The sequence below is a fragment of the Colletotrichum acutatum genome, assembly GCF_030867785.1.
Source record: "Colletotrichum acutatum strain CBS 112980 chromosome Unknown BDZ83scaffold_333, whole genome shotgun sequence".
Classification (NCBI taxonomy): domain Eukaryota; kingdom Fungi; phylum Ascomycota; class Sordariomycetes; order Glomerellales; family Glomerellaceae; genus Colletotrichum; species Colletotrichum acutatum.
Genome location: NW_026849327.1, coordinates 1 through 10,175, shown reverse-complemented (window position 1 = coordinate 10,175; position 10,175 = coordinate 1). Strand labels below are relative to the sequence as shown.

General features: G+C 55.6%; 3 protein-coding genes across 3 annotated transcripts; 2 read left to right on the top strand and 1 right to left on the bottom strand.

Moving 5' to 3' along the window:
- Positions 1 to 94: 94 nt before the first annotated feature.
- Positions 95 to 1,467, bottom strand: BDZ83DRAFT_759095 (Alpha/Beta hydrolase protein; the record flags this gene model as incomplete). The annotated part of the gene is made up of 4 exons (XM_060515134.1): positions 95 to 387; positions 441 to 641; positions 722 to 988; positions 1,107 to 1,467. 4 exons carry the CDS (start codon positions 1,465 to 1,467, stop codon positions 95 to 97), a joined length of 1,122 nt encoding a protein of 373 aa, XP_060357067.1.
- A 4,986-nt stretch (positions 1,468 to 6,453) lies between these two features.
- On the top strand, positions 6,454 to 8,204 carry BDZ83DRAFT_264834 (Alpha/Beta hydrolase protein). Its single transcript, XM_060502020.1, has one exon. It carries the CDS (start codon positions 6,548 to 6,550, stop codon positions 7,925 to 7,927), a length of 1,380 nt encoding a protein of 459 aa, XP_060357066.1. The 5' UTR covers positions 6,454 to 6,547; the 3' UTR covers positions 7,928 to 8,204.
- Positions 8,205 to 9,631: 1,427 nt separating this feature from the next.
- Positions 9,632 to 9,808, top strand: BDZ83DRAFT_541685 (uncharacterized protein; the record flags this gene model as incomplete). The annotated part of the gene is made up of 1 exon (XM_060503403.1): positions 9,632 to 9,808. A coding segment is annotated over one exon (177 nt), but the record flags the coding sequence as incomplete, so codon positions are not given.
- Between the last annotated feature and the right edge of the window lie 367 nt (positions 9,809 to 10,175).

Here is a 10,175-nt window from a genome sequence, read left to right as displayed (position 1 = left end):
CCTCTCCGAGAATCCGGGAATACACAACCACTTTGGCCCAGTACATATCCTATCTAGGAGCTTTTTGTTCTGCAAGCCACTCATCGACTATCAATTACTGAGGAGATCCTTGCCAAGTTTGGTGGATGAGCGAGGGGTGGTTGGTCGCAGGCTCAATCGTCCTCTTGCTGCAACCAGAGGAAACGGAGACGTTGTTAAACCGATCCGCAACCCAAGCCAGATAGTCAACATGCGACGCCTGGAAAGCCTGATCATGACCGAGCTCAGGATATAAGAGCAGCTCCGCAGGCGACTCGGGGAAGGCCTTGCAAGTTGCATCAAAGTCCTGCTCCATAGTCTCGGCGTAAGTGAGAATATCTTTGGTCCCCTGGACAACCAACATGGGGGCTGCCCACTGGTGTTACGCCGGCTCCGTTGTAGCGCTCTTGCCAGTCAATCACATCGGGGTTGTGTCAGCCAGCTGGTATTCTTGTACAGCTGAGTCTCAGTCAGGCTGCCGTAGATAGTACCGCCGGTCTTGAGACATCCCTGGTTTGACAGAGGAATGCGGCTGGCAACAATATCGCTGACGTAGTCTTCTATCCGGATCGACTTCAAGAGCTTTGATAGAGACTGGAGGAAGTAGACGGATACCACATCTCCTACGGGGCCTCCAGCCGCGCGGCGGAATGACTCGGGATGAGTGACAAGGGCCGAAGCGCAGGCGCAACCGACACTGCACCGATGAATCCGCCAGTGGCCTTTCCAGCCTTTGCTTCTCTCTCGTTGGTGCGCCACGCAGTCAAGCCACCCTCGCTATGTCCAACTACGACCCATTCCTTGGACAGCCGCTCACCAAGGGCTTTGCGAGCTGCCTGGAGGCTGTGGCTGACGTCAGCAGCATGAAGTGCTCCCGATTCGTACATGAAGCCCTGGGAAATGTCACTGCCTTGGCCAGCATAGTCCGGTGCGATGACAGCGTAACCTGCCTGGGCGAGGATGAAGGGCGCTCCCACTCATAGTAGAGTCCTCTATGATTGGTCGGCGCACACTCACGACTGTAGCCCGCGGTTCCGTGGGCCCAGACGACGGTACGGAAGGGCTTATCTTTCCCCTGGGGGTTCGACCATGGGAGCAGGGCGAATGCGGTAAGGGAAGCGGCTTGCCGTCGATATCTTCGCTCATGTAGAAGAAGCGGGAGAGGGACATGCCGGCGGGGACAGTCCAGATCTTGGCGGCTTGGGTGCCCGTGAGGTCTTGCCATTTGACCAAGTCTCCGACGGCATAGTCAGAGAGGTTCGATGGGTTGGCGTAGAAGGGATCGACGTTGACGTCTACATTGACCCAGTCCTTGGTCTCGATAGCGAGTGACGAACGGTACGCAGCTTCGCAGGCCTCATCACAGTTGCTGCGAAAGTCCAAGGCTTGGGCGCTAATTTGAAGTGACGAGATGGCTAACCACCCGAGGGCGAGGGACCGTATAGCCATGTTCATGAAGAAAGGACTTATTCCGAAAAGAGAGGGAGGAGATGAAGACAGATATTGCAGAGATGAAGAGCTCGATGATCTGGAAATTCGAGAAAATCTGGCGTCTGCGAGCTGATCTTTATATCGCCTCAAAAGCAATAGTACCGATGCCGGGGCCGATATCAGATGCCGTATTCTAGTTCAATGAACAACTCCAATGACTAGTATCTACTTAGGTAAGGGTCTGCCCACATTCACCACGACGTTGCGGTTCTGTAAGCGAGATGCTGGGCTCTTGGCGACATGGAATGGAGAAACTCTAAGGACACAGAGGCATACTATCTACTATGGGGCTAAAAGTTCCTTCCAGTCTATGGCCGATACAACTTGATGGAAAGGTTTTCTGGGGAAACTGGTGATGACACCTCATGTTCGTGCCTCGCCTAATTTTTCTTGGCATCTGCTGTTAGTGAATGAGTGAGCCTACCACCAAATTACTAACAGCCGAAAACTCTTCACCTCCCCTTGCCGGAGCCCGCATCCGCGATGGCCTCACAGCCGCCGTCGGGCACCGGACTGATGTCGGCCGACCAAGCCGACCCCGAACCAGGCTCCGGGACACCTCCGGAGCCGAACCCCACCTCAAGAGCTAAGCGACGCCGCGACGCCGAGGCACAGCCGACCCGGCCCAGCCTAACGGGAAGCCAGCTTGATGCCACCACCGACGCCCCTACCTCGGCCGAGGGGCCCGCAGCCTCTACCGCATCTGCTCCGAGCGGATCTGCCACAGGGTCCGTCTTGACAGCCCTTGCAGAAGAAGCTAGACAGTACGAGGCACGGAAAGACGTCTTTCTGACCATTGCACGGTCCGTCGACAGCGTTGTCGCCAGCTTTGACGGTTCTAGAAAGCAGATCGCGAAAGAAGCCACTGCCTATGTCATTCAAACCCTCAAGAGACTGATCAATCACGAGACAAGCCCAATAGCGGCCCGGAGTTGGGCGGCTGTCGTCGCACCGATGGCGGGCAACACCACTGCGGCGACCCGGAGCGGCCAGAGCTGCCAGAGCTCTGCCCGCCCGAAGGCCACACTCCCCGCCGAGGATCAGCCGCAGGCGCAGCCGAAGGAGGACCTCCGCATCTTTGCCCGCGTCCCGGAAGAAAGCTTAGCGGCCGCTCGGAAGATCGCACCGTTCGCCGTACGACAGATCGTCTGTAAGGCCGTTGGCCTGGGGCTAGCGGACCTTCCCCACGTCTACCATATCAGCACAGGTTACTCTCTGAAGCCGCGAAACAAGCAAATACAGGAAAGACTACTTACAAGTAAGGCAAAGCTGGCGGAATGCCTCGGCGCCCACCAAGTCGAGACGCCTATCAAGTGGCACACATACGTTGTGCCGCGATGCCCAACAAAACTACACAGCATTGGCGGGGACGTCCTGGACCCAGCCACACTCGTTGAAGATGAGGTCTTCGCACAGACAGGACAGAAGCCTGTCCTTGCTCGACCGTCCCGCCTTGGGCCCAACCCAGTCACGAACGAAATATCTTGGCTCATATCATTCACATCAGAGGTCACGCCCTTCAGGCTCTTCAACCAAAGCGGCAGATCTCTGCCCATCAAAAAACGAAGGACGCTCATCCGACATGACCCCGGCTGCCAGGGCTACCACGCCAACCGGTTCTGCGGACGACGACCGACTTGCAGCAACTGCGGAAGACCTTCCGACTCACACGAAACGGGACCTTGCATGGCCAGGCCCCAGTGTCCCAACTGCTGCGGCCCCTTCCAAGCCGGCCACACAGACTGCCCAGCGAGGCCCTCGGTCGTAAACGGCGTCGTCTCCCTTCCCGGTCGAAAGGAGCGGGCTCGGATCCGGAAGGCCGGCCAGAAAGCATCGGACACTCTGTACAAGGCTACTCGATCCGACAGTAGCCAGGAGGCGGCAGGCGTCCCTACCTCCACCAGCCAGAACCAGCAACCCGGCGCCAAGCGCGCGCGCACGAGAACGCCCTCCGCAAGCTCGATCGTTTGCCTCGGTGACGGAAGCACTGACAGCAGCAGCATGGATGAAGACGAGGCGGACGAAGGCGAAGGCGAAGACTCCCCCGACAACACCTCCATCGACCGTCCCGTGCTACCCATGCCAAGCAGGAGCCAACGGGCAGCACAGAAGCCAAACTACAACGTCGCGAATGCCTACACCCACCTCGAACTCGACTCGGAGACGTAAGCCGAGAGCGGCGACCCCACGGATGCTACGCGTTGCGCAGGGCAACGTCGGAAAGATCTCCCCGGCGCACACGGCTTTCCTGCAGCTCTGCTGGGAGGCTCAGATAGATGTGGTCCTCGTCCAGGAACCCTGGACGGGCTGGAAGGACGGAAACGTGCAACTGAACACGCACCCGGGTTTCGACTCTTTCGTCCCGGTCGACTTCTGGGACAGCGAAGGAACCAGACCAAGAGTATTGACCTACACACGCAAGGGATAGGGATGACGGTGGAGCAGCAGAGGCCTGTCCACACGAGAGACGTACTGTGGCTGGTGGTCGACAAAACGACGACTAGTCGTCGTTTGTCGACACCAGCCACAGTACGTCTCTCGTGTGGACAGGCCTCTGCTGCTCCACCGTCATCCCTATCCCTTTGCGTGTGTAGGTCAATACTCTTGGTCTGGTTCCTTCGCTGTCCCAGAAGTCGACCGGGACGAAAGAGTCGAAACCCGGGTGCGTGTTCAGTTGCACGTTTCCGTCCTTCCAGCCCGTCCAGGGTTCCTGGACGAGGACCACATCTATCTGAGCCTCCCAGCAGAGCTGCAGGAAAGCCGTGTGCGCCGGGGAGATCTTTCCGACGTTGCCCTGCGCAACGCGTAGCATCCGTGGGGTCGCCGCTCTCGGCTTACGTCTCCGAGTCGAGTTCGAGGTGGGTGTAGGCATTCGCGACGTTGTAGTTTGGCTTCTGTGCTGCCCGTTGGCTCCTGCTTGGCATGGGTAGCACGGGACGGTCGATGGAGGTGTTGTCGGGGGAGTCTTCGCCTTCGCCTTCGTCCGCCTCGTCTTCATCCATGCTGCTGCTGTCAGTGCTTCCGTCACCGAGGCAAACGATCGAGCTTGCGGAGGGCGTTCTCGTGCGCGCGCGCTTGGCGCCGGGTTGCTGGTTCTGGCTGGTGGAGGTAGGGACGCCTGCCGCCTCCTGGCTACTGTCGGATCGAGTAGCCTTGTACAGAGTGTCCGATGCTTTCTGGCCGGCCTTCCGGATCCGAGCCCGCTCCTTTCGACCGGGAAGGGAGACGACGCCGTTTACGACCGAGGGCCTCGCTGGGCAGTCTGTGTGGCCGGCTTGGAAGGGGCCGCAGCAGTTGGACACTGGGGCCTGGCCATGCAAGGTCCCGTTTCGTGTGAGTCGGAAGGTCTTCCGCAGTTGCTGCAAGTCGGTCGTCGTCCGCAGAACCGGTTGGCGTGGTAGCCCTGGCAGCCGGGGTCATGTCGGATGAGCGTCCTTCGTTTTTTGATGGGCAGAGATCTGCCGCTTTGGTTGAAGAGCCTGAAGGGCGTGACCTCTGATGTGAATGATATGAGCCAAGATATTTCGTTCGTGACTGGGTTGGGCCCAAGGCGGGACGGTCGAGCAAGGACAGGCTTCTGTCCTGTCTGTGCGAAGACCTCATCTTCAACGAGTGTGGCTGGGTCCAGGACGTCCCCGCCAATGCTGTGTAGTTTTGTTGGGCATCGCGGCACAACGTATGTGTGCCACTTGATAGGCGTCTCGACTTGGTGGGCGCCGAGGCATTCCGCCAGCTTTGCCTTACTTGTAAGTAGTCTTTCCTGTATTTGCTTGTTTCGCGGCTTCAGAGAGTAACCTGTGCTGATATGGTAGACGTGGGGAAGGTCCGCTAGCCCCAGGCCAACGGCCTTACAGACGATCTGTCGTACGGCGAACGGTGCGATCTTCCGAGCGGCCGCTAAGCTTTCTTCCGGGACGCGGGCAAAGATGCGGAGGTCCTCCTTCGGCTGCGCCTGCGGCTGATCCTCGGCGGGGAGTGTGGCCTTCGGGCGGGCAGAGCTCTGGCAGCTCTGGCCGCTCCGGGTCGCCGCAGTGGTGTTGCCCGCCATCGGTGCGACGACAGCCGCCCAACTCCGGGCCGCTATTGGGCTTGTCTCGTGATTGATCAGTCTCTTGAGGGTTTGAATGACATAGGCAGTGGCTTCTTTCGCGATCTGCTTTCTAGAACCGTCAAAGCTGGCGACAACGCTGTCGACGGACCGTGCAATGGTCAGAAAGACGTCTTTCCGTGCCTCGTACTGTCTAGCTTCTTCTGCAAGGGCTGTCAAGACGGACCCTGTGGCAGATCCGCTCGGAGCAGATGCGGTAGAGGCTGCGGGCCCCTCGGCCGAGGTAGGGGCGTCGGTGGTGGCATCAAGCTGGCTTCCCGTTAGGCTGGGCCGGGTCGGCTGTGCCTCGGCGTCGCGGCGTCGCTTAGCTCTTGAGGTGGGGTTCGGCTCCGGAGGTGTCCCGGAGCCTGGTTCGGGGTCGGCTTGGTCGGCCGACATCAGTCCGGTGCCCGACGGCGGCTGTGAGGCCATCGCGGATGCGGGCTCCGGCAAGGGGAGGTGAAGAGTTTTCGGCTGTTAGTAATTTGGTGGTAGGCTCACTCATTCACTAACAGCAGATGCCAAGAAAAATTAGGCGAGGCACGAACATGAGGTGTCATCACCAGTTTCCCCAGAAAACCTTTTCCATCAAGTTGTATCGGCCATAGACTGGAAGGAACTTTTAGCCCCATAGTAGATAGTATGCCTCTGTGTCCTTAGAGTTTCTCCATTCCATGTCGCCAAGAGCCCAGCATCTCGCTTACAGAACCGCAACGTCGTGGTGAATGTGGGCAGACCCTTACCTAAGTAGATACTAGTCATTGGAGTTGTTCATTGAACTAGAATACGGCATCTGATATCGGCCCCGGCATCGGTACTATTGCTTTGAGGCGATATAAAGATCAGCTCGCAGACGCCAGATTTTCTCGAATTTCCAGATCATCGAGCTCTTCATCTCTGCAATATCTGTCTTCATCTCCTCCCTCTCTTTTCGGAATAAGTCCTTTCTTCATGAACATGGCTATACGGTCCCTCGCCCTCGGGTGGTTAGCCATCTCGTCACTTCAAATTAGCGCCCAAGCCTTGGACTTTCGCAGCAACTGTGATGAGGCCTGCGAAGCTGCGTACCGTTCGTCACTCGCTATCGAGACCAAGGACTGGGTCAATGTAGACGTCAACGTCGATCCCTTCTACGCCAACCCATCGAACCTCTCTGACTATGCCGTCGGAGACTTGGTCAAATGGCAAGACCTCACGGGCACCCAAGCCGCCAAGATCTGGACTGTCCCCGCCGGCATGTCCCTCTCCCGCTTCTTCTACATGAGCGAAGATATCGACGGCAAGCCGCTTCCCGTTACCGCATTCGCCCTGCTCCCATGGTCGAACCCCCAGGGGAAAGATAAGCCCTTCCGTACCGTCGTCTGGGCCCACGGAACCGCGGGCTACAGTCGTGAGTGTGCGCCGACCAATCATAGAGGACTCTACTATGAGTGGGAGGCGCCCTTCATCCTCGCCCAGGCAGGTTACGCTGTCATCGCACCGGACTATGCTGGCCAAGGCAGTGACATTTCCCAGGGCTTCATGTACGAATCGGGAGCACTTCATGCTGCTGACGTCAGCCACAGCCTCCAGGCAGCTCGCAAAGCCCTTGGTGAGCGGCTGTCCAAGGAATGGGTCGTAGTTGGACATAGCGAGGGTGGCTTGACTGCGTGGCGCACCAACGAGAGAGAAGCAAAGGCTGGAAAGGCCACTGGCGGATTCATCGGTGCAGTGTCGGTTGCGCCTGCGCTTCGGCCCTTGTCACTCATCCCCGAGTCATTCCGCCGCGCGGCTGGAGGCCCCGTAGGAGATGTGGTATCCGTCTACTTCCTCCAGTCTCTATCAAAGCTCTTGAAGTCGATCCGGATAGAAGACTACGTCAGCGATATTGTTGCCAGCCGCATTCCTCTGTCAAACCAGGGATGTCTCAAGACCGGCGGTACTATCTACGGCAGCCTGACTGAGACTCAGCTGTACAAGAATACCAGCTGGCTGACACACCCCGATGTGATTGACTGGCAAGAGCGCTACAACGGAGCCGGCGTACACCAGTGGGCAGCCCCCATGTTGGTTGTCCAGGGGACCAAAGATATTCTCACTTACGCCGAGACTATGGAGCAGGACTTTGATGCAACTTGCAAGGCCTTCCCCGAGTCGCCTGCGGAGCTGCTCTTATATCCTGAGCTCGGTCATGATCAGGCTTTCCAGGCGTCGCATGTTGACTATCTGGCTTGGGTTGCGGATCGGTTTAACAACGTCTCCGTTTCCTCTGGTTGCAGCAAGAGGACGATTGAGCCTGCGACCAACCACCCCTCGCTCATCCACCAAACTTGGCAAGGATCTCCTCAGTAATTGATAGTCGATGAGTGGCTTGCAGAACAAAAAGCTCCTAGATAGGATATGTACTGGGCCAAAGTGGTTGTGTATTCCTCGGATTCTCGGAGAGGTCGTGTCTGTTTGCTTCAACGGCCATAGACGTCTAAGATTTCTTTTCTTCTTGTACATATTTTGATCTCGGTCGACACTTCAAACCGACAAACTCTCATGGAACAGGTCATTCCTAGACCATGATGTTACCTTCATAGATGGAGTTCTTCGAAATCAATGAGGTCCCAAATGAAAATAATCGTTTGCTTCCATGAATGACTCCTTTAGAAAACCGGTTTACTATCGTCTTGAATCGTTAGGAAGTAATGACTTGAATTCTGGGTCCATCAACTTTGAGTCGCTAATTGAGCTTATGAAGTTCTCAATTCTGGCTCAAACGCCAAAGCATGAGACTTCCAGTTGGAGGAAGACACTGATAACAGCCAAATGCACCGCGACTGTGGCCCGGGTATGCCTTCGCTGAGGAACGTATGTGACGTGATGCTGATTGTGTCGTTTGACACATCGGCAATTAAATGCAGGCCAAGGTGTCGACACGTTGTACCCGCGAGCACCTGCAGGTACCAGGCCCAGTTGAACCAAGATTCCGGGACTTGGTCTCACGCAAAAGAGCTCCACAGCTCTCGGCAGATCTACAATACTACACCGGGTGAACCGCCATGGTGAGACGAACCGGAAGCTTAATCTGAGTCTTGAGTAGACGCTTGGATCACGAGTTAGAACCTTCTTCCAGACATATCGAGGGTTCCCTGGCTCAAAGGGGCTTCTTGCTCAAGGACACGACAACAGTGGCTTTGTGTTTCCACCAACGTTTTGGGTGATAGCAATGACCAAGTCTATTAATGTGAGTCCCCTGTGACGAAACTTTTGTACACCTCCCTTCATTTGACCGCCTCTTTCCAAAATGGCTCAGGTGGGATGAGGCAAATTAAAGATAACTGTGATGCACATGTCATATGTGTACGTTAACGAGGACACAGCGTAACTTCAGGCATGGGTAGTTGTAGCATGACAGTCTGCATATTTTCAAGCATTCAATGAATGAGACGGCCAGAGCCTTGTCGGAACGTGTCCGTCTACAGGCTCTTTGCTGATGCCCTGTAATGGTTAGTTCTCCCATCTTTCTTGACTAGTATGTCGACTGAGCTGAATTTCCAGCCATTGATGGCACTTCTCTCTGTTGACGAGAACTCGTGGGCTGTAGTGAGCCCCTTAATGGGTCTCAATTTCCGTGTAGATCAAGATAGAGGAGTTTCATCTCGTGGAGAAAGCTTAAATAGAGAGGCTAGCCTCATTCTGGTGCGCAAAGCGTTGAGACGGCATTATGTTGACTCGTGCGTGCGCCAAAGCTGGCTGAATCTGGGTAGAGGAGTTGCAGAAGAATGCGAGACCGAGTCAATTATCTAAAAGTGATAGAATTGACAGTGTGACAATTTGCTGGGCTCGAAGAGTCTATGAGGTATATGATGTAGAGTAGGGCCTCTGCATGGAAAACAGGAGATATTTACAGATTCCCATCGACTTTCCGTTACGACTCTGCAAGATCTAGTCTGGTTGAATACAGAAACACAACTCAATTCCCAGTATGCACTCAATCCCCACAACTGATACTGCACCATATCTGATAATTATCTGTCTAAAGCCATGCAGTTTTTCGGCTTCTCCGGCGCGCTTGGCGCAATATCACTCCTGTTTAGCATCGCCGAGGCAGGGTGCGCTGAAGTTGGCTCCGGCGACGGAAACAACCCACTAAGATGCAAATCATATTCCATCCCGAGAGACATCGGCACTAGCGTCACCGTCGGCTTGCAAACCCTCTCGATCGGCAGAACGAATCCAACCCAAAAGACTTACGAGAAGGAGTTTTTCTTCTACGATATGAAGAACGAGGTCAACTACCAGGTGAACTTTGCTGTGCAGTTTTGGAACCCAACGACCAACAAGGTGAGTAAAAGACAGGTGCCCCTACCCGACCATTGATATCGGGGTGTCCTCGTGGAAATATGTTGAAAACGCGGAATCTACAATACTAACTCTTGACATTACACAGAATGCGTGGAAAACATACAGCTTGGCAGCAGGAGAGAAGTGCAACATCAGCTTTCAATCGACTTTACAAAATGTCAAGCTCACTTGCTAAGGAGCTTTTGTGAGGGTGGGGAGTTCGTTAAGAGTCGTCTGTTGACAACTTCTTGACTTGAGCGTTCAATAT

Coding starts and splice junctions, on each gene's coding strand:
- BDZ83DRAFT_264834 (XM_060502020.1), top strand. CDS start 6,548: ATGAACATGGCTATACGGTCCCTCGCCCTCGGGTGGTTAGCCATCTCG.